General features: G+C 42.1%; 1 protein-coding gene across 3 annotated transcripts in view; it reads left to right on the top strand.

Moving 5' to 3' along the window:
• Positions 1-23,898, top strand: part of SP140 (SP140 nuclear body protein) — a 158,450-nt gene extending 134,552 nt beyond the window's left edge. For 2 of the 3 annotated variants that reach the window (XM_017889515.1, XM_017889513.1), the window contains 5 exons: positions 20,667-20,782; positions 21,487-21,595; positions 21,898-21,975; positions 22,195-22,338; positions 23,330-23,898. In XM_017889515.1, the coding sequence (XP_017745004.1) occupies positions 20,667-20,782; positions 21,487-21,595; positions 21,898-21,975; positions 22,195-22,338; positions 23,330-23,428 (546 nt within the window). In that variant the 3' untranslated portion in view covers positions 23,429-23,898. The remainder of the gene's footprint in view (positions 1-20,666; positions 20,783-21,486; positions 21,596-21,897; positions 21,976-22,194; positions 22,339-23,329) is intronic. The other variant, XM_017889514.1, reaches the window with a different exon arrangement.
• The last annotated feature ends 552 nt before the right edge of the window (positions 23,899-24,450 follow it).

Raw genomic sequence — 24,450 nt, 5'->3', positions numbered from 1 at the left:
ATTATTTGTAAATGTTCTGTGCCACTTGAGAATAGTGTACATTTGAACTATCTGTTGGTTCTGGCTTCACTCCATGCACATCTTTATCAAGCACAGCTTTGTTGTTTAAATTTGGGTTCATAGTAATTTATTTCCTCCATCAAATTTGTATAGAAACATGTTAAATTCTCACACATGGTTGTATATTTGCCAATTCCTCCTTATTTTGTTCCTGTACTTTAAATATTCTGAGGCTAGTAATGACTTTATAACTTCTTAGTGGATTTCTTTTATCATTATACAGCATTCTGCTTTATCCTTATTAATGCTTTTGCCTTAAAATCTCTTTTGCCAAGTGCCGATGTTGTTATAAAAACTTTTTTACTTTTTTCATATTTTTTACTCTATGTTAAGCCATCTTGTGCAGCTTTGTTTTATGTCTCTTGTAACAGCTCTTAGCTTTTGCAGTTTTATCTGATAATCTTAGCTTTTTAATGATTTTTTATTTGTTTTCATTTATTGTGATTCCAGATATATATGGACCTATATCTTCTGTGGTAGTGTTGACCACTCTTAGTTTGTGTTTTTTTGTGTCTCTTTCCTGCTTTCTGAAGGATTGATACAATAGTCTACATTCTCCCTTTTCTCCCTGCTGGTTTGGAAGGTGAAAGGCACATCTTACATGGCAGCAGGCAAAAAGAGAGTGAAAACCAAGTGAAAGGGGTTTCCTTTATAAAACCATCAGATCTTGTGAGACTTGTTCACTACCATGAGAACAGTATGGGGGAAGCCGCCCCCATGATTCAATTTTATCTCCCACTGGGTCCCTCCCACAACACGTGAAAATTACGGGAGCTACAATTCAACATGAGATTCGAGTGGGGACACAGACAAACCGTATCACTATCCAGACATACATTTTTTTATCCACTCCATAACCCATGGTCAAGTTTGAAACATTTCAAGGTTGCAGACATCTGCACCCTTCCCCCTCAAATACTTCTGCCTGCATATCATTAACTAAAGTTCTTTTATAAGATAAAATTTACAATGAAATGCACAAGTATGAAGAGTACCATTTGATGAGTTCTTATAACCATATTTTTCTGCACCATCAAAATGTTTACCAAGATACAGAACATGATCATCACCATGGAAAGGTTCCTTATGTCCTTTCTGTTATATCTCTACCGGCTACCCATCAGGGCAATCACTACTCTTTGTTTTTCCATGATAACTTAATTTGGGTTTTTAAAAAAACTTTATATAAATAAGGTTTTACAGTATGTTCTCTTTATTGTGACATTTATTTCACTCAGCATGTTTTTGAGATTCATCTGTATCATTGGATGTATCAGTAATTTGTTCCTTTTCATTGCTAAGTACTGTCCATTGTCTGAATATACTGAATTTTGTTTATAATTCTCCTGATGATCATCACCTCGAGTATTTTCGGGTTTTGCTATTATAAAACTCTCCTCAGCACATTCTTGTAGAAGTCTTTCTGTTTTTTCATATCTCTTATCTAAATACCTAGGAGCAAAATTGCTGCGATATAGAGTAGATGTATCAGTTCTTTCCCCTCAGGACCCATGAAAAGGATGGTGCAGGTGGATGCTGCACTCACAAGTGTATGCTGCAGTGGAGGAATGCTTCACTGAGGAAACCCATGGGGTTTGCTAGCTCGGGGACTGCTAGCAAACCTGCCCAAACCTTACCTCTGAGGGAGATATTATCTTCTTAGCTGGAATTTAAGCAACTCTCCTCTGGGGACATCTCCTCTGGAAAATTTCTAAGGAGGGAGATGTTCTCCACTTTATACTGGTCAGGGAATAAATTTGCCCTATAATCTGGAGGCTACATGATCTCTAGCTTCCAAGGCTGCTTGCTATTCTAACATCCTTGATGTTATACCCTGATGCCATGAGTACAGAAATGCCAATGAGAATAGCTTCTCAACAAATTCTTCCCACATTTTTGCTTCTGGTAAATTTCCTCATGAAGACACTGCCCCATCAGCCATTTTAATTAATTTGATCCATGGGTCCAGATACATTTGATTTGCTAAATGTTGTAGGAGCAAATTGCAAGTGTAGGTGCACTGGCTCACTCATGTTATCTCAGCACTTTGGGACACCAAAGCAGAAGGATCACTTGAGGCCAGGAGTCCAAAAACAAGCAAAACAACCAAAAACAAGCCTGGGCAAGATAATGGAACCCTGTCTCTACACACACACACACACACACACACACACACACACACAGGCACACACATACACTTCATAAACCGTGAATGTTTTAGGTCTTTAGGTCTCTTATGACCAGCTGACCACCTCTAAGGTACAAGTCACCTTATGTGAGGGAAGCAAGTTAATGCCTGGCTTTCATACGAGAAGCACAGTCCCCAGAGCACACAAGGTGCTCGAAGAAGGGAAGTGTTTAAAATTGTTGAGCTTCCCTGAGTAGGATGTACATTTGTCAGGGGGAAGGTAAACAGTGCCTCCCACGTGACTCCTGGATGACTGTAAGCCTTAGGGATCCTAGTTCTGTTTGTTGTGTCGGGGTGGGGAGAGGGTGGGCATGTGGGGGTATTGTTTGAGGACAGTCTTTCCACTCTATCCATTTTGTCCATGACACCAACCAGGTAACAGTCGCCCCCCGCCCCGCCCCAACAAATGACTGAAAACAGGGGTAGGGACAATGTCTGGAGGATTCTATGTTGGACCTCAGAACCTGGGCCCAGCCTCTGCTGTCTCATGACTGGTGCAGAGAGGCTGACTCAGCATTCTCAGAGGCGGGAGCACTGGAGCAGGTGTTTTCCTTCTGGACAAAAGATTCAGGGTAGTTCTGAAAGACAGATATCACCAATGCTCCTGCTTCCTCCCTGCCTCCTGGGGTTGCAGGTGTTCCTGTCTTAGATGTCGGGATTTTTGCTCTTGCTTCACTGCTGCAAAATTCATCTGTACCATTCAGGTGGCTGCACCTTCATCTTTCTCTCCTAATCATCTCCTTTTCTCACTTAGACCTTCCATCCACAAAATCAGATACAAGTAGAGCAAAAGCATTTTCATTAGCTGTGTCTGGAGTGAAATCTGAATCCCCTGGGCACTCAGAAGGCTGTGCCCACCAGGCTTCTAGGGAAAAGAATGAGGCGTCATCCCTAGGAATGGTCACAACAGAATCCTGAATCTTCACGATAGGTCTACAGAACACTTGCAATACCCCACACTTTTGTCCTGGTCACTGTCCAGGAAGGAGATGATCCCTTTCTAGGGGTTGCTTCCTTCAGTGAACCTCCCATGTGTGTGGACAGGAGGAGATGAGGGACAGTCAGAAAGTCAGTGCACTGTGGAGTCACTTTTCTGATAAAGGGCACATCAGACTGCAAATGGTCCAGACAGCCAGATTCATGACACTAATGAGTTTCTGGGATCACAATAGCATTCCTGGAGTCAGCTGCTCTGCAGCCGAAGGAGGGCTGACAGTGTGGAGGCACTGCTGAGATTATTTAATGAAGTTGTATAGGGATTCTATAATGATTATGTAATTACGTAATGAAAACTCACTACATCAGATTTCAGAATATCTCCCAACTTCCAATACAGAATATTATCTCTAACATCATCAGCTTCAAGGAGGATGCCTTCTCATTGCACATTTGCATTTACTCAACAAACACTTGAAAAAGGAACATGGAACAGCAGTTATCATTCACTCTAAGGTGCCAGCAAGAGTTAATTTTCAATTAAAAATTTTGTTTCAAAGGAAGGTCATTTCCTATAGTCTCCCAAGCCTATGATCCACAAGGCTCATGAAGAATTAAAATAGAACTCTGTACTCAACTGCCACACTACTGCACAGATCATAAAGAATTTTGCCCCATTCCTGTGGACCAAAGTATGAAAAAAAAATCTTGTGTATACTAGCATATAAAGCTCAGAGAATTATATTTATACCTCTGCATAATTAAGTTTATTCTCTTTTGTTTGAAGAAAGAAAGAAGGGGCATTCCTGGACCAGAATAAAAAGCAGAACACAGAAAAAAATCCAACAACATGGTAAGCAGGCAAAGTGAAGTCGTTACAGCTTTTGAGTTTATTAGGGCACTGCCCATTGTATTCTTGAAGGCCTGTAGTTCCCGAGGGCCAGGAGAGTTCTGTACCTCCTGTATCAGTTAGGATGTAGACTAACAGGCTGTGACAAAGAGGCCTGAGAATGCAATGGCTTCAACAAAATGGTTTCTCATGCATGTAACAGTCCAGAGGCCCACAGTTAACAGGGAGGTCTTATCATCCTCAGCATGGCTTTTTTTAGTAGCTCAAGAAATTTTTATTAATTTGGAAAAATGTTCTTAAGAGGGCTAAATGAAGAAAGCAAGGTGTATGTGTATGTGTGTGCACCTGTAAAATATATATATATACATGCATATGCAACCATACTTTATGTGAAATTTATACTTGTGAAAGTGTGTTTTTATGTATCTATCAATCCTTACATAGATATATGTAATTATTTATCTGTGTGTATAAAGAGATATAAAGCTATAGAAAAATCAATGGCAGTTCATTTATAAAGATATATGCAGTGGTTACATTTAGTCAGTATAATAGAGGTGATGTTTATATTTTTATTTGTGGTATTTAAATGTACCAGTGTATAATTAAAATTTTTAAATATTCAAACTTTATAATGAAAAGTGTTCTTTAAAAGTTAACATATGCCAAAAAAAAAAAAACCTAAGGGAATATTTTTGAACAATCACCATCTGGAGATAGCCATCCTCATCCTGTGGCTATCTCAATGAATATGTTTTAGATCTATTTTATTTTCCTGAATTTTCCATAATTATATATATTATTTATTTTAGTTATGGTCTAAGGATTTCTTTCTCCTAGTCAATGAAGGCTAAGCTTATTTCCAATGATGCTCAGTTTTGAATCAGTGGATTATATAGTAAGATTTGTAGAGTCCTATTGAAAATTGTTCATTTTCACCAACCTAGATATCTTCTGTTCTGTTCTTGCCAGTTTAAGTGTCTGCCCAGTTTTGTGGATATACATTTTGTTTGGAAAAAGAAAACAAGTAGTTGCATTTGTTTTTAAGAATGGTGTGTTTAGCTGGGCATGGTGGCTCACGCCTGTAATCCCAACACTTTGGGAGGCTGAGTGGATGGATCACTTGAGGTTGGGAGTTCCGAGACGCACCTGGTCACATGGTGAAACTCCATCCTCTACTAAAATACAAAATTTGCTGGATGCGGTGGCTGCAACCTGTAATCCCAGCTACTTGGGAGGCTGAGGCATGAGAATCACTTGAACCTGAAAAGCAGGAGGTTGCAGTGAGTCAAATTTGCCACTGCACTCCAGTCTGGGAGACAGAGAAAGACCTGTCCCCTCTAAAAAACAAAACAAACAAACAAAAAACAAGAATGAGTGTTTTCAAATTAAAAAATATTTGGCTGAGTCATTATACATTTTCATTTAAGTCTCTGTGTATTATCCTAACAAATTCTAGAGACTTCAAACGTACAATTAAATCCCCTGTGTGTAATTTTAGAAGTCGGCACTGCCCAAAAGCAGAAGTGCTCTGGACACCTGCTTGAGGTCCTTGTCTGAGTGGTCTGAAGAAACCCAGGACTCCCTCACTTGAGTTTGGTCCAGCCTGACAGCTGCGTCTGCCCCACGTTCTATTAATACATTTTCCCCTGCCTATCCCCAGATATACAGCAAAGCCGGTGGCCAGCTGAATCCCTGAAGGAAGAGAAGGCAAAAGTTAATCTGCAAGGCCTTTCCAAGATCAGTGGTAAGATAAAGGTTTGTACCACTTTTCATTTGCCCTATCAGGTCAATGCAAAATGTTGTTGAGGTTTGAGGGAGCCTAGAACCTTTATTATTTACTAGTCAAACTTAGTCAATTTTAGAGCTGTGAAATCTAAAAAAAAAAGCAAACCCATTAGAAGCCAGGCTTGTAAGTTTATTGTATTCATACCATAGATCTTATCTCTCTAGGTTCTAAAGTTGTTTTCCTCTGTGTTTTATCTGATTTTCCTGGAAATTCCTTTGCCTTAAATCATTGGCTAATGAAAATGGCTAGACCTGGTAAATTGTAAGCAGAATACAGGTTTATTCTCTCACTGCCCTTTCAAGTCCTCTTCCCAGATGAGTTATTTCCTGTCCTGAGCAAGCCCTGTCACTTTCCTGCTCCCTTTTCACAGTAAGAGTCTCCTTTCAGTAGTTGAGAGTCTTTCTGACCAAGTATTAAAACTCCAATGTCCTCCCCAGTTTACAGCATTTAAAGCACCTTCCCTCCTTTAGACTGGGCAAGCCTTAGTCTGGAACATGTATAGTTGGGGGTGACATGGTCAGTGTCTTCTCTTATTCTCTCTTGGCCCTACCCCCACTCCATAGCTGTTGGCTTGGTCCCATCCAGGACTGGGGAGGTGAGAGAGAGCGGTGAGATCAGAGTGTGGAAGTGTCTTGCCTGACAGGTGCAGCCGTGAAATGACATTGCAAGTGGTTGATGCACAATCACTAGCTCTTTCTTCCATGAGATGCTTTCATCAACTCCCCTGCAAGGGAAGGGGAGGGGTCAGGCATCACATCTTGACTTATTTTGAAAGAAATAGAGGTTTACTTCTACAACCTGGATGTGAGTGAAGGGCTGAACCTGGCATCATCAGTTCCACCAACTCCTTCTATGGTCGCATAGGTGGACTGGTGCATTGTATTAGGATGTAGGTGCTTGAAACTTCGGTGATCAACTCAACCTACTTGCTTGGGATTTTCTCAGTTTTGCCAGTGAAACTCTCATGTCCTGGGCATCCCCTTTGCCCTGGACAGACCGGGACAATTGGTCATTCTACTTGGTACTTACTGGATTGTTCCCAACCGTTGGGACTTGAAGTGAAATTTTGAGAAAGCAGGAGGAAATTGAAAACTCTGTCACGCTTCTTTCTAGAGGCTAATTAACACCAACCATAACAATTATTTTAAAATAACTTTAAATTATATTCTGGCCACCATAGTATTTATTAGGGCTTGTGATAGGGTTTCAGTGTTGTTAAATGGGTATTACAGCCAGGGACACAATAATATTTGAATCCTGCCTTGTTCAGCCACTCGATTCTGAGAGCAAAACACGGTAGTGCTGTATTATGAATTTGCTGTATTTAAGCTCCAGATTGTTCTGTACCAAGAGTTCCATAGACTAGAGTAGACTTCATGGTGTTTCCTTTTTCTCCCTAAAAATATGAGGCCTAAACAAATGCAATGAAAGCTAAATCTGACACACCCACTAGTCCCAGAAAAGATGTAACCAGACAGAAACAGATAGAGAGAAAGGACGAAATAACTCTGTATTAGCTGGACTGTCCAAGGTTGTTGCCAGAGCTCTAGTGCCAAGCCTGGCTGGAGTATAGGAGGGAAAAGAGCAGCAAGAATATAACATCTGGATCTATTCTCACTGTACGGTAAGCGTGGACCCTCAGAGAGGAGGGAGGAATGAAGCAGTGAAGAGGAGACACCTGGAGATGTCCTGGCCTTCCAGAGTCCCCTTGGCATCTTCCGTGGGAGAAGAGGGGATCTCAGGGAACCACACCTGTGTGGCTGATGTTCTATTGCCCGGAAACCTCATCTTCCAGAGGCAGGCAGCAAGATGGAGCAAAAAGATTAATATGCCTCATGGAGAACCACATTTCCACCTCTTTAGTAGTTTTTCTTAGCCCTTGGCTGTTACTATACAAGCCTCCTACCTCCCTATACAAGTTTATTAAACTCTCCTAAAGCTCTTCTTTGAGCACCTATTATCTTGGTTGAATATTAACAGAATGACAACTTGTAAATATGAAACTTGTTTGATCTTGGGATAAGATGTCTGTAATTATCAATATTGGTCCCTTGGGCCATTTGGGTCTTAAATGGGTAAAAACCTGATCAGTAAGTGTGTAGTCTGAAGACCAGAAAGTGGAATTATATTACCAAGCCATAGGTCCACTTTGGGTCTGATTGGTCTTTTCCACTTTGCTGGCCTAATATGCTCATAATATGCTTAGAGGTTAGAGCACTTAGGAATAAGTAGGTTGGAAAATATTTCTCCACGGGGTCTACATGACCCTGACCAGCACCCCCAGATGGTGGTCACTGGATGGTGGACATTCAACACAAGAAGGAAGGAACATTTTGCTTTCCTGCCTTGGAAAATAAAACACATTTGAATGATAGTAAACCTTGAGATGCACACCCACAGCCAATTAACGTGCACACGGGAGAACCTCGTCGGCTGCAGCGTCTGCCATGTCAATCCTTAATTACCATTTGGAATGAAGGCTGTGGAAGTCTCAATTCTACCCATTCCTCATGGTTAACTTTCTTCTGATTAGTTTCTTAGATTCTAATATTTCTTTTTTCCAAAGCCATGTGGACAAAGCCCTGGTCACATTTACTCTTACTTTCAGCACAAATGTACGAATATCTTCCCTCCATGTGGTATGTGCAGCATACATCTCACCTATGGAACACCTAATAGGGTTTCCCTTAACTCACAGAACTGCCATTTATTTTTGTCTCTGCTAAGAGAAACCCAAATGCCTTCACTTAATTTTGTAGTTTTGTCTCAATTTTCTCTGAATATTTTAGTCTCTGTAATGACAGTAATCATCATTTTGATCTTGCAAAGATTAAATAAATTAGTGGATATGTAAGTGTTTAACATGTATTATATGCCATATATATTTTTCAAATATATATATTTGAAATGAAATATGAAAAGAACCTTCAAAATATGAAATGAACCTTCAAAATATAGAATGAAGTATTTATACTGTTGCTTGAGCTATACGTGGACTACTGATTTCAATTAGTTTTTTTCCTAATATAAGAATAGGAAAATGAAATATAAAGTAAACCTAATATTAGCTATCTAATTCTTCATACCTTAAAGGTAAGGGTTTAAATCTTTTTATTTATACATTAAACTGGCTTTTGGAAAGTTACATTTAAATGGAATTTTGAAAAGCAGCAATATGTTTAATACAGTTGCTCGTTTGTGACTGTGATTGTATTATTCTATTTTCTCAGGGAGAAAGAGAAGCAAACCTGGAACCCACTTCACTCACAGTGACAGAGCTCCACAGAAAAGGGTCCGATCGAGAGGTAAAAAAGAAAAGAGGAATGCACTTTCAATAACTAAACATCTAATTTCCTGTGCTTTATGCTGTATTTTCAGTAATAAACCTATTTCCTTAATTGTTTTATGAAGCTGTACTAACTATTGAGAAATGTATCCTATTAAGTCATTTTCCAAAAGGTGTCAAGGAAAAAAGGAAGTAAGTTGGTGACTGATCTACAATCAGACCCCGGGGGCTCAGGGGCCACTAAACTGCTACTTCCCCTGAAATGATAAATTTCAAGGCTGAAGATAGCCCATTGCTGTATAAAGGGTATAACCCATAAGTGATTTAGCTGACCTTCCTCTGGCTACACAGAATGCCACAGGTTGCACACTAAGGTTGAACCAGAGTTGTGGTTAGAGATCTGTGTCCTAAGGCTTTTTGGCTTTTTTTTTTTAAATCTTTGACTGTGTGGTCTTGTGCTGACCATTTGGCCTTCTTTGCCTTGGTTTCCTCATCTGGGCAGCTAAAGGGTGAATTAGGCCAACCACCCTTCTTATTAGTCCATCTCAGTCTAAATAGTCTGCCCTTTTCAAAACCAGTCCCAGGACCAAGGACCACTCCCCTTGCCCATCATGGCCTCCAGTCCTCTGTTTGGAAGGGCAGGATTCGCTGCTCATCCTCCTGGAGTTTTTCTTTGAAAAACTTTCACACCTACTTCTGTGGTATCAGGTTCCCAGTTCCCCACTCCCTGCTCCGTACAATTTTCAGATTATTCTAGAGCTCCCTGAGCTCCTTTCTCAGCTGTAGAGAAAGCTGATAGGAGGAGAAAATGGAGCAAAGCAGAGAATAAAAGTAGAAGACAGGCGCTGTCTCCATTAGGTTATCTCATCATTAGCCTCTCCCTCCTTGACCAGGCAGTGCTCAAATGGGAGACTGATTATGGTCTCCAGCTTCATCTCTGGCTACCTAACTGCAGCAAAACAGCATAGCTGGAGAGCGCCCATCAAACCAATGACAACAACTGTATGTTTCACTGTCATATAAGAATCAGTGGAGCTTACTACATTGGAAGTTAACACAGTTTTACTGAAGTCTAATTTCTCCAATATTTTGTATGACATTTGAAAGGTGAAATTGGGGTAGACATTCTGTAATTATGGATCAAAAATGCCACTTGGAAGAAAGACTTTGAAACTCTAGAGATTTATGGAATAGAATTTCTTAAGTAGTCTTTGTGCCTTCGTAGGATTTACCTCAGTGGGGAGGGGGGATGTGCTTTTGCAAAGTGAGACATGATGAAGAAATCCTCTCTTTCAGCTTCAAGAAAGCACAAAGATGAAACTGTGGATTTTCAGGCTCCTTTACTTCCGGTGACCTGTGGTGGGGTGAAGGGAATTTTACATAAGGAGAAATTGAAACAAGGTGAGTTTCATGGTCTTCTTTAATTTGCAGCTCCTATCTGAAGGCATCACAAGTAGTGGGGAATTATCATGTGAATTACACATCATTCAAGGAGTTTGGCCCCAGTTTGGCTTGAGGGAAGGAGGAAGGGATTTCTAAGATGACATTTTCAGACTTTAAGAAATCACACCCATTAGATGCTCACTCGCACATGGAGTGTCCAGGGTTTGCCCAAAGAACCAAAGAGAAGCGCAGGAACGTCAATCCGCAGATGGAAAATGTCACATATTTTACTTTGAATCAGACAGAAAAGGGAAGAGGCCTTCAACCTCGACCTTCATATTCTCTCTCCCTTCTGGAGTGCCATCACCAGGGCAGGGTGCTTGGCTTAGAGTGATGATCACAGGCTTTAACATTAGGAAGCCTGAGCTCCAGCCTTGGCTGTGCAGGGGTGACTGTTCCATTCTGAATAGAGAAGGGGACCTTTCTGAATGTGAAAGTTCTCATCCAAGAGAGGGAACAATAATGAAAAACCTGCCTCACGATGTAGCTGTGAGAATTAATTTACATATTAACGTGAAATATTTTGCAATTGAAAATTATAAAACTTTGTCAAAATCATCTATCAGAATGGCCTTCATCTCAGGCCTCTCTTAATTTGGTTCTTTGAGCACCAATTAATATAAATGTTTTCATTGTGACTTTTTTAAAACAGCTTAACTGAAATACAGTTCACATATCACGTAACTCACCACTTAGAGTATACCAATTAATGATTTTTTTTGTATTTTCACAGGATTGTACAGCCGTTATTATCATCTCATTTTAGAACAATTTGTCCTTTACTAAAGAAAACCTCACGTCAATTAGCAGTCAATGCCCATTCCCACCTCGCCCCAATGCCCAGCCCTAAGCAGCTGCTCATCTATTTTCTGCTCTATAGATTTGCTTATTCTAGGCATTTTCTACAAATGGAATCCTATAATACATCTCCTTTCATGACTGGCTGCTTTTAATAAGCATGATGTTTTCAAAGTTCATTCATATTGAATGTATTGGTACTTCATTTCTTTTATTGATAAATCGTATATTTCATTGTATAGATATACCACATTTTGTGTATCCATTCATCAACTTGGGTTATTTTCACTCTTTGGCTGTTATAAATAATGCTATTTTGAACATTTGTGTAACAAATTTGGTGTGAACATATTTTGGTTCTTTGGAGTGTATATTCAAGAGAGGAATTGCTGAGTCCAATGGTCCTTCTATTCTTAACTTATTGAGGAAACACCAAAGTGTCTTCCACAGTGGCTGCATTATTCTATATTCCCACCAGAAATGCGTGAAGGCTCCCATTTCTCTACACACTCACCAACACTTGTTATTGTCTGTCTTTTTTAATTGTGATCATACTAGTGGGTGTGATGTGGTATCTACTGTGGTTTTGCTTTGCATTTCCCTAATAGCTGATGGGATTGACTATCTTTTATATATAACTTAAATTTTCTATTAGGTAACATTTCACAATTATTTTTTAATATCAGCTACCCATGATTGCACAGATGAGAAAATCTCTGTTCAATAATGCCCTAAAACTGAATGAAAAATGTTGTAATAAAAGGTGCACATGTTGCTGGGGCGGCCTCCTGAGCCACAGGGCACTCATCTCAGACTGCACCCCTACCTAAGGATTCTGCCTCCACGTTGCCCCCAGAGCCATCTGCAGACTCAGGCCTGGCCTCTACCCCCAGAATTCAAAAGCAAGTTAGAATCCTCTCATCTTTCAGAATTACTTGTTTTTCATTCTGTAAGTGCTTTTGAAATGCTTAAAAGGTTGCTCTTGTTGACAACCATCACTTTCTTCATGGATGAAGGTCAAAGAAATGTGCATCCCCACCAGGAAACATCCTTAGAGGGGACTTTCAGGCTGGATTTGAAGCCTCTGAAGTCTGAGAGGGAAGGCCAGACCCTCCTGCTATTGATCTTGATCAGAAATTGGGTGGTTCTAGATACAATGTGGTGAGTGGCCACAGTCTGAGCCCTGGGAACAAAGATGGCTCAGGATCAACTTACCCTGGTCTTACAGGAAGCTTCTTGAAGTGTATACAGACTGAGGATGGAAATTGGTTCACCCCCGCAGAATTTGAAACCAAAGGAGGCTACGCAAGATCAAAGAACTGGAAGCTGAGTGTGCGCTGTGGCGGGTGGCCCCTACAAAGTCTGATGAAGGTATTCCAATGACAAGGCGCCAGACCTGTGCCCCTTCCTGTTGTTCCCTAATAATGAGGAGACTGTTTATTCACCAAATATTTGTTAGGTTATAGCTAAATCCTTGATGCCAGTGAGTTTATCCTCTCACTCAGGAGAGAGGGACCCCATATCCATAACCACACTACAGTACAACACATTGATGTTGTACAGGGGCTCCATCAGGATAGATGCAGCAGCTTGGAGGAGGCAAGGGTCATTCTGACTAGGGTGCATGCAGACAATTTTGTGCACTGAGAAAAAGAAGAGAGTCGACAGTCAGGCAGAGCAAGAAGACACTTCAGAGAAAGAATGACCTGAAAACCAGAATGGCATTAAAACAAGAACCATAGTAAAACTATTAACAGACCTGTGGATTTAGGTAGATAGGTTGTGTACAATAAGGCACAATTCAGCAACTGAGGTTGTTTGTGGAGCGCTTTAATGCCAGGCTAAGTAATTCAAATCTGTAATTGAGATAACAAGGAATCGGCGAAATCTTCTGAGATTGGAAATGACATTTAAAACAGTATTTTAGACAGCAATGGGGTTTTGAAATGTCTTCACTGTTTCCCCTGCTAGCAAACCTATACTCAGTCTAGAATGCTTAGCTCAAATGTTACCCTCTTCCTTAAATATTCACTGACCTAGCCGTAAGTCCTCCCTTCCCAGGGTTCCTGAGCCCCCTACTAATGCCCTCTTTTCACTGTTTATGTTTATCCTTCTGTGAGTGCTTTTTGTCTGTAGATCTCTTTAGGTTTTCCCATCTCCATGTACCCAAGATTGATCAGAGTGACTGACACCCAGTAGCATGCAATAAGTGGGTGCTGCTTGGATAGCTCTGGTGTAGGGACTCCAGCTGGGAGTGGCACTGGTGGAACTGGAAGACAGGTGATAGATGGTATGACATTATGAATGAAAATCTCTTAGGACATAGGAAAGAAGCACAAGAGAAGGGAAAATGGTCCTGAAAATGATTTTCTGGCTTCTGTTGATTGGAGTCTAGAAGCACAGGTGAAGAGAGGGAGATAGTTTCTCATTAGACACCTTGGGTTTGAGCTGGCAGTGGAACACTCAGGTAGAAGTATTTGGGAAGAGGTTGGAAATGCCAGACTCACAAAACAGAAACTCAGGCTGACTATGAATCTTGGTCTTTTTATGTTTCAGGAAGGATCTCTACCTAATCCTCCAAAAATACATTACAGGAACAAAAAGGTGATTATTACATAATTTTCTACAGATTCTTGTCACATAACTAATTTAATATGTATGATATCTTATTTTATGGAGTCTCCAATTGGGTAATTATAATTAAGCTTTCACCTTCTCCACTACCCACGTTTAAATTTTTTTATACATGCCTTCAGAGTTGCGACTTTGAGTACTATGTGTATTATAAAGCTAGGTCCTCTTTGGATTAAACTGTATCAGATGGAGATGCTGAGGAGCCATCAAAACAAACCTCCTGAATGTGTTTTAGCAACAGATGCAGATGTTCTAAGAGTGTCGAAGTTGGAAAATCCAACATGGTCATGGAATACATAAAAATATTTCATAATAAGATGAGAGTATCATCTCCAACAAAAAATCAGATTTTTTCCATTGATGTTACTGTTTTCTAACTTTTGTGAAATTGATAGAGCCAACGTTTCCTCACAGTCACTTGAGACATATATGAAACCGTATATTATTTCATGGAATAGGTAATAAAAAGAATATTTCTTTTCCGATCTTTCACATCCTCTTTCACCTTCAAAAAAAATGTACGCACAGATACACAGAATTCTTTCTCAACGGGAAATTATTTCCCTCCGTCAAGATGGTGCCATTGGGGAGGAAGATCTCTAGAGGAGAATGTATTTTATAGGAGGGGCTGACCAGGAAAACCTTTTATGTTGATGCCACCTCTTTGGCTCTACCAGAAAGACTGTGCAGACCTGCTTTTTATCTGTGAAAGTGATTTTCCCTTCACTTAACGAACATGACAAATAAATAGGTTAAGTGCAGTGCAGATTCAGGACAAGGTGATGGTTTTTCCAAGACTGAGTATGAATGAGAACCTGAGGAGAGGGAAGAGAAAAATATCATCCTTATGCACTTCAGGTAGAAATGTGCATTTAACACATTCACAGACTTCTAAAACAGCTCACACATAGCTAGCCACTGGGCTTCATATTCCACTGGGAACCTGAGATCCAGGCCTTTACCTTATCTGATATACTGGCTGATTTGAATTCTCAGCCACTGAGATATTTCATTCACTGGGTTTCCTGAAGGGAAACTATTATGTCACCTTTTCAGTGAGTACACGAAAGACCAGCATCTCTACCTTTCCCCAGGTGCCAAGAGTAACTCAGTCTGGATGACCCAAATGAGCTGGCAATTTCCAACCAACCGACTCTCCCCCTCTTCTGGGGTGCAACACTTAGCAGCAACAAGCTACAGTTGCCTCTATATGTTGTGTCTCCTCATGGGGAGAACAGAGGTCCCCTAAGTGGCAGATCCAGGATCCATTACAAACTCCATGGGTCCTCTGTGCCTCTCAGAGCTTCTCTTGCTGGCAGAGCCATTTGGCTTCTGGAAACTTCAGTGTCACTATCAGTGCCACATGATAGTGTCTCTGCTCAGGCTCATGATAAGGGCCACATAAACCTTTTGGTGGCAGCTGAGGTGTAAAACAATCTGATATACTCACCCAGAATAATCGTTGTATGCTAATGCTTGCTTAAGAGACTCTAGTAATTTTTTTTTTTTTTTTTTGAGACAGAGTTTCATTCTTGTCATTCAGTCTGGAATGCAGTGGTACGATCTCAGCTCACTGCACCCTCCGCCTCCGGGGTTCAAGCGATCCTCCTGCCTCAGCCCCCCCGAGTAGCTGGGATTACAGGTGCCCACCACCACACCTGGCTAATTATTTGTATTTTTAGTGGAGACGGGGTTTTGCCATGTTGGGCTGATCTTGAACTCTTGAAACAATATTCATTTATTCACCCATTCAACGTATACTTATCAAGCACATACTAAATTCCAAAGGCCATTACAGAAGATCGACCTCAAAAATCATTTCAGGCCAGGCATGATGACTCAAGCCTATAATGCCAGCAATTTGAAAGGCTGAGATGGGAGGATGACTTGAGCTCAGGAATTTAAGACCAACCTGGACACATCATGAGATACCATCTCTACCAAAAAAAAAAAAAAAAATACCCAGGCATTGTGGTGCACACCTGTAGTCCCACCTACTCAGGAGACTGATATGGGAGGATCACTTGAGCCTGGGAGGTCGAGGCTGTAGTAAGCTGTGATTTCATCATGGCACTCCAGCCTGGGTGACAGTGAAACTGTCTCAAAAAAAAAAGAAAAAAAAGAAGAAGATTGTTTCAATTTTATTGTAAACATGGATGAATTACAAATGGGTGGGTAGGAGATTCTATGCTAGTTAGAGAGGCAGTCAGTGACAAGGTCACTTCTCAGGTGCTTGTGCTTTGGATCACACTTGTTTATAGCCTCTGTATCCTAGGCTAGAGACAAAAGCTGAGGCTGCCTGTATCCCAGAAGGGAAAGGTGCCAACTCCTGCAATGGATATCCAAAAACAATCTAAATAAATCTAGTGGGTTACCTCTTAAAAGACAGTCAGTCAGCCTGACATCTTCTTGTGCTTTGTATAGAAGGGAGAGTGGGAAACTCTCAGGAAGAAGAGCTGCAACACAGAGGACCTTGGAGACATTTTATCACCAGGGCTGTGTCCCTAGGGGAGCTGCAGAAAGCAGTGTTTTTCTTCTCTGGGATACTTGCATGACCTCCAGGACTCTGGGCCCTGTGGTACCTGGAGGCTGTGGCGGATAAGTTCTCAGCCTGATTATTATTGCAGCTGTTCTGGGTGGGATGACACAAAGGCCAAGTTTAGGAAATATGCCTGAGGGCCCCTTGGAGTAAGAGGACAAGTAGAGCTTCTCTGACTTGGCCTGTGCGAACTAGGTCCAGACTCCCTGCAGGGAATGGGATTTGCACTGGGCTGAACAGTAGTACTTGGGGACTTTTTCTTCCCTCAGTAGATATATAGGTCCAAAAAATCAGATATGAGGGAAAGGGAAGACTGTTTAAAAAATAAAATTTTAGACAAAATAAATTTAATAGCATTTATTGGAGCAAAGAGTGATTCATGAACTGGGCAGCGCTCAGAACAAGAAGAGGTTCAGAGAGCTCTGCTGCAGCAGCCCAGACAGTGAGGCCAACACAGGAATAAGTCAGAGAAACTATATTTAATGGATTATCACAGAACGATGCTAATTAGAGGTCGATGGCGGATTCTAGTCGGTAAAGTCTCTAGTTTCATTTTACTGTTTACATCAGGTTTCAGTTTGCTTACATAGGAAATTAAAGCACTGGGGTCACCCCAGCCTACTGGCCTTCTCCTCCCAACTATTTTTTTACAACTGGTTCCTGAATTCCTTCAAAGATGACTACTTAAATTTAAGTAAGTGATAGATGGAAACAATGCCTTCAGTATCGTAAATCAATCTTTCTGTTTTTTCAACAGAGAATACTGAAGTCTCACAATAGCTCAGTGGACCCTTGTGTAAGTACAAATTCTGAGCTATGACCCCAGAATATTCCACTCCTTTCTCCAGGGACATGTTCTGTACCATGACTGCTGTTCCCTGAAGCATGTTCAGTCTCAGTTGGAGTATGTTGCTGTGTGTGATGAACAAAGAATACCAGTTGCATCACGCAAGCCAGGTAGATGTGCCTGGGCCTTGGATGTCTCAGTGTGAAAGCACCCTTTCCATCTGTTTCAGTAGAAACCTTCCAATGTTCTTATTTCCTTATTCCCTTGGATAATGAGTATGGGAGGCTGAGCTCTAGACCACTGAGGTCTCTTTAGACACAGCTTGAAGTGGTAATGGGTAGGGCTGGCCTGGTGACTAGGGGGAAGGAGTAAATGTGAGAGGATAACGCATTCTCAAGTAGGGGGTATGGATGAAAGGGAAAGTCCCAAAAATGCACTCCAAGGTGCAGGTAGAGCTGAAGATCATCTTAAGCATCAGCCAGAAGGAACAGAGCATGCCAAGCTCTTATGTTTAAGGTGTGGAGTCTGTCATTAGTCCTGTAAAGGAGTACATATAGGACAAGAGGTCCTTTATAGAACCCCTATGACCAGTGTTAGGGAAGCCATTAGGCTGATGAGCTGGTTAGGACTGAAACCATCACGACCTAGTAAATCCTGAGGCATTTTAACTCAACTCCTTATCTGGTGCTCAGTACTATACAAACTTTCTGATCCCATGGGCCCCATCCATTCTCTACTTGCTATATGGCTGCCTGCTTTGGGTTCTGCAGAAATCATGGATGAGTTCTTTCTCTAAATGAAATTATGGTTTGCTCCTTTTCATTGCAGTGAGATGTCAGTTTTAGGTAAGGTCACTTTCTTGCACAACTCCAGGAGGCAGCACTCACATAGAATATCATGCAATAATACTGACACATAATACTTAACTGAGGAGGGATGCTCAAATAGTTTTATACACACCTTACATCCAAAGCAATCCTCCAACAAGATTTAGTTCTTATCCACACTGATTTTGATGCCCAGCCAACTCAGGGACTCATGAACAGTTAAAACGGTCCTGGAGGTCAGTGTTTGTGTGGCTGATTTTGTATGAGCTTGACATGGAGGTTTATGTCTCACAGCCCACAGGCAGATGTCTGTGGGAAAAAGAGGAAAACAGTTCCAGCAAAGGTATGGTCACCACTATTAATAATTTTTCCAAGGCCAATAACAACATTGACTTATAATATACCCATGCCTCCATACCCAGACTTTGCTCAGGTTGAATCTCAAACTATCCTGCATCCTGGAGTCACCTGAAGAGCTTTAAAAAATATTGTTGCCTGGATCCCACTTCTAGGGAAATTCTAAATTAATCAATCTGGACTATGTATGACTTGAACATTAGAATTTTTTAAAGGTCCCCAGATGATGCTGATACATAGAATTACCTATTCTGTCACCTAAAGAAGAATACCAGTGGCTGCACCTCAGCCCTGACCCAGTGATTCAGAATCCCTGGTGCTGGGTTCAGGACATTAGCATTTTATACACTCTCCTGAGACGAGTCTAATGTACAGCCAGACCAACAACCAAAGAACCAGAGAAATCAAATCTCTTCTTGAAAAGATACAGATTTGGGGGGGAAAAAGGCAGATGGGAGGCAAGACCAACTTCCACCTCCAACTCGGACAGACAGAACAGCATGTTGAGACTCACATCGTGAACTTTTGCTACAAGAACCACCACAGGAGCATTCCAGCAAAATAAGGAATTCACAGACCCTTTGAAAGAAGTGGTTTGCCACTGCAAACTCTGTGAGACAGCCAAAACACAGTTCTCAAAGTGTGAGAGGAAAAAAGTCCACCTGTGAGCACATATCCTCACTGAGAAACCTGAAAATCCAGATCACAGGAGAAGGATTTCACCTAACCTAGAGCTGAAATGAATTTAGAGAGCTGGGCAAAATATAAAAGTAGAAGTAGCAGCAGAAAGAGCCCTGTAGGCACTCCACACAGGGCCACATGGGGGCTGTGCTCAGGAACAGTGGAAACAGCCAGTGGCTGTGGATGATGGGTTGTCCCCTGCTTCCAGAGGGAAAGTGTGACTGGCTTGTTTGAATAATTCCATGGCTGGCAGGGAAATGAAATCAGCTATTCAAAAATAAGCAGAAGGTGCAAGCAGTCCTCTTGATCTGCTTCCTATCAACTTAGAAGTATTGGTAGGAAACCTTATCTACAGGAGCAGAGCCAGGGGAGAACTTGTAGATAGACCATTCTAGGCCCTCCCAGTGTTAACAGATGTCCATAATATTGAACTCTAATTTTAGTCCTTACAGCACTTTTCCCTTGAACGACAAAGGGCTCAGTCACAGACCGGTTCTTTGTCATGAATACACATGCATTTGTCTACAATACAGCCTCTACATATTGGTCTCTATATTTGTTCCATAAATTCTGTTGGTTTTTAATGACTGGGATTTGCTCCACAACACGTGGATGCAAATACTATCATATTTTAACTTCACTAAATCAGATTAAATCTAGCTAAAGGTCTCATATATTGAGACTGGTGAGAAATGGAGAATTAGTTGATTTCCCATTCTTTTCATAGAACAAAGCACCAGCTCTTTTATGGGCCCAGGAAATGAGGAGAGGGCCTCCATCTTCAACACTGTATGATGCTGTTACCATGGTCCTTGGTCATTAGAGATGACATCTTTGCACCTTACAATCCAAATTAGCTAAGTCATGGGAGATCTTCTGCCAGACTCCCAGAGCCAAAGAGCTCTATGTGCCCCCTGTGACCCACCTGGTCATCTGTACTCATGGTCCTTCCCACTCAGAGGTAGGTGCACAGCCCTCTAGGCACAGAATCCACAGCCTAGGAACCCCTAACTAGGGCCTCTCTTCAACTTATGGGGAACTTATGGCCAAGAATACAGCATGTGATGATATCTCAGAAGCTTATTCTGTTATATGTTATTCTCTGGGTCTCCCTTTCATGAGTTGATTTGTAGTATAAGCAAATGGATTTAACACGTTACTTCAAAACCTGGTTTTATCTGCAGCATAATACAATTATTCAGATTCCTATAAGATCGTCCTCTTGCTTCGTTGCTCGTCTTTCTGTGTTATAATCTCTGGTTTTATAAGGAAAACGTTTTTATTCTGACACATACCCCTGCCTCCTGAACTTCACTGCAGACCAGGATTTGTTCTGAAATCTCCACGCCATGCTTTTCCTTCATATCCCAGGGAGAAGCGTACGCCTGTCCACACAGGCTCACACATAGGCAGTGTGTTCTAGATGCCCAGAGGGGTGGCCTTCCTGAATCTTGTGGTTCCCAGTGACATGGACACTGTTTTACCTTCTAGATGAGAAACTTGGATGAGTGTGAGGTGTGCCGGGACGGAGGGGAGCTGTTCTGTTGTGACACTTGTTCAAGAGTCTTCCATGAGAACTGTCACATCGCCCCTGTGGAACCTGAGAGGTGAGTGACATGCAGGCACCTCTCCTTCCTCCTTTAAGGGACCTTCTGCCTGCCAAGCGCACTCTCCAGCAGAGCGCCCACTTGTGTCTAGATGGGGAAGGAGCAGGTTCGTCGGGTACTGGGACCCAGCCCTGTGATCAGAAGACGCTGGCAGCAGGAGGTTCATGTTCTCTGTGCTCTCAGGGACCCGCCTCTGATATGCTGAGGCCAGTGCTGGGGACCCTTTGCCTACATACTGGTATTGTCCTTTCCTTCAAGTTTTGCAGGAGAGTCTCCTGTCCCAGGGGATTGAGGAAAAGAAACACCAATTGTTTATATTTTGTGCTGATTCATACAAGACAGGCAGCACAGTCTCATTGGGCTGATGGAGGCCCAAGGTCCCTGGAGCTGAAAGCCCAGTTTCTGAAACTCAGGCCTGGCAGGCAGGGCTGCTTGTGCTCCCAGCAGCTCAGACAGGGAAAGGAGAGTCCACACTCACGGTGACACCACCTTCCTCAGGCTTCCTGCCTGCTGCTACCACTGATGTGAGGGAAAAGCCAAGGGCTGGAGATCCCATGTGTGAATCCTGCATACTCTGGGAAGTGTTCCCCTCCCTCCCATGACTGAGCCCATCAGCCATTCCTGAAGGAAGACAGTGGCAGCCACAGGAATAGTGGCCATTTCCAGGGTCCCTGCCCTCTGCTCACCCATGTCCAATCTCTCAGGACCCCGTGGAGTTGCATCTTCTGCAGGATGAAGGAGTCTTCAGGAAGCCAACAGTGTTGTCAGGAATCTGAGGTCCTGGAGAGGCAGATGTGTCCGCGGGAACAGTTGGTAAGTCAGATGCAAACCCCAAGCCTTCTCCTTTCCCCTCACACGTGAGCACCATGAACAAGCGCAGGGTCAGGGGAATGCACCAAAAGGAGCCTGCTCTTCCGAGCCACACTTCAATCACACTGATAGAAGACCACAACTTGTTTGCACAAAAAATAACTCAGCCATGACATGTCTGTTTCCAAGAGCCACACATGTTAGAGAAACTTGTGCAAGAAGGGTGTGAGTCGTGTGCTCCGTCTCATGCATGTGGGCTCATTCTCTCCAAGCTGCTTTTCATTTACGGCCTCTTTCTTTTGCAGAAATGTGAGTTCGTCCTCTTGAAAGTCTATTGCTGTTCTGAGAGCTCCTTTTTTGCCAAGATTCCATACTATTATTATGTAAGTAAAAACAGCAACCCTTGATTACAGGCTGCCATGACATTACCTGACCCTGAAATGGGCCCTCGTGAGATTTGTGATCTTAATCCCACCGGGCAAGAGCACACGCTGTCGTTACAATGTTCACCTTGTTGTATTTCTGCTGGATTTTTTGGGAATCCACAGAAGGCAGACATTGAACTATGCCGGTAGCTTTTCCATTGGTATTTTTGTCATCAGATTAGAGAGGCGTGTCAAGGCCTGAAGGAGCCCATGTGGTTGGATAAAATCAAGAAAAGGCTGAATGAGCACAGTTACCCCCAAGTGGAGGGGTTTGTACGAGACATGCGCCTCATCTTCCAGAACCACAGGGCCTCTTACAAGGTAGGCGGCTCTTCCTGCTTCCATTTCATTTCTTTCCATCCTTCCCCTCATTTTCTGGTGCCTAGAAAAATTTAGTTTCCCTCATCCTGTAATAAGCTTGCACAAGCAAGGGTTCTGGAAGTGATTGATTGTTTTCAGTTCAGAACTTAAGCTCTTCTTAGCAAAGAAACAGTGAGGCAAAAGGTGTCCCTGCAACCAGAACCCCAGGTCCCTGAGAGCTCCTCCCCCACCTGCCCCAGAGGAGACAGGAGCTCAGAGAGAGCAATTGAGTCCTGCCTGCTGCAGCATATAAAGAGAAGAGAATTTCATCTTAAAGTGGTATTGTGCTTCTTATCTGCCCCCAATCCCAGAAATCCCAGACTCCAGATTCCTTTGCATGTGAATAGACTGTATGGTTAACACGGATTACCAGCAAGGAGTAGAAGTGACCGAGAAAGGAACAGATCAGTGATCTTACCTTATACCCTTCCAGTATCTGAATTGTTGAAAGAGCATAGATTACTTTCCTAATCCACCGAAATAAGCAATCAAAACCAAAGAAGTAATAATCTCAACTGTGGAAATGATTTCACTTTTCTGCCCTGTTAATAAGAAAGGATCATGCTGGTGAGAAACACAAGTTACTGTTAGCTGCATGAGTTTTCAGTTTAACCTGGTTAATGTAACTTAGGGTGTTTAAGATAAGAGTTCTACTTAGTAATAGTGTATTTCACACTTCAACATTGTTCAGAGAGTAAATATCAAATGTTCTCACCACAAAAAATGATAGTTTTTTGAGGTGATGGGTATGTTAATTAGTTTGACTTAATTATTCCACATAGCAGTCATATATCACAACACTACCTTGTACTCCAAAATACATACCATTATAAATTGTCAACTTACAGTTTTTATTTTTTAAAGACAAGAGTCCTGATCATTCTCAGTTGAAAGGTGTCTAATGACACTAATGATAAGGAACATCGTTTTTGTCTTTATTATTTTTTTCCAGTATAACGATTTTGGCCAAATGGGACTTAGACTGGAGGCTGAGTTTGAGAAGGATTTCAAGGAAGTGTTTGCTATTCAGGAAACAAATGGGAACAGTTGACTGGTTTAGTGGATGCTGAAGGTCTTCAGGAAATGGCACCCCAAAATATGCCACTGCTTTGCCACTGACTTCAAACTGAGAGCACTTGGGAAATAGCACAAGCAGGGAGGGGCTTTTCTCTGAGCCTCCCTCATCTGCCCAAAGACAAATCCTCAAAAGAAATTCGATCATCATGAATCACAACCCCAAGAATCTCACCAACCAGAGAAGAGTAACTGAGATCACAGGGAAGGAGATTGGAGGTGACACCAGCACAGACAGACTCTCACCTCTTCTCCTGAGGTCGGCTCCAGACAACGTTGATTACTCACAAGACCTTTCTCCTCTGTTTTTTTTTTTTTTTTGAGATGGAGTCTCACATTGTCACCCGGGATTGGAGTGCAATGGCGTGATCTCGGCTCACTGCAACCTCTGCCTTCCAGGTTCAAGCGATTCTCCTGCCTCAGCCTCCCGAGTAGCTGGGATTACAGGTGCCTGCCACCACACCCAGCTAATTGTTTGTATTTTTAATGGAGACAGGGTTTCACTATGTTGACCAGGCTGGTCTCGAATTCCTAACCTCATGATCCACCTGCCTCCACCTCCCAAAGTGCTGGGATGTGACAAGAGTGAGCCACCACACCCAGCCACTTGCAAGACCTTTTATCTGAAAACCAGCCAAGCTTTATTCACGACACACTTCTTCCCTTCCCTCTCCCACTTCTGTGGCCAACTCCCTGCAGAACGCCTAAACCCTCGTTCTTTTCGATAAAGGTAGCTCATGATGGTGTATGAGTGTCAATCATCTGACCCTTCTTGAAGTCTCATATTTCGTGGGACTCCTGTGCAAACATATATTATTAAAATTTTTTTCCTTCTGTTAATCTACTTATGTCAATTTAATTCATTCATAGCTCAGCCAAATAACCTAGCAGGTTAGAGGGAAGCCATTTTTCACTTCCCTGCAAAGCTGTTGGCATCCTGGCACCATCTCCTCTTCTGGCCAGGTCTTTTCATCCCCAGCTGCTGAGTGGTGGCTGCTA

Source organism: Rhinopithecus bieti, unplaced genomic scaffold (assembly GCF_001698545.2).
Source record: "Rhinopithecus bieti isolate Rb0 unplaced genomic scaffold, ASM169854v2 scaffold_19546, whole genome shotgun sequence".
NCBI classification, from domain to species: domain Eukaryota; kingdom Metazoa; phylum Chordata; class Mammalia; order Primates; family Cercopithecidae; genus Rhinopithecus; species Rhinopithecus bieti.
Note: the sequence above shows the minus strand (reverse complement) of the source record. Positions and strands in the feature narration are given on the sequence as shown.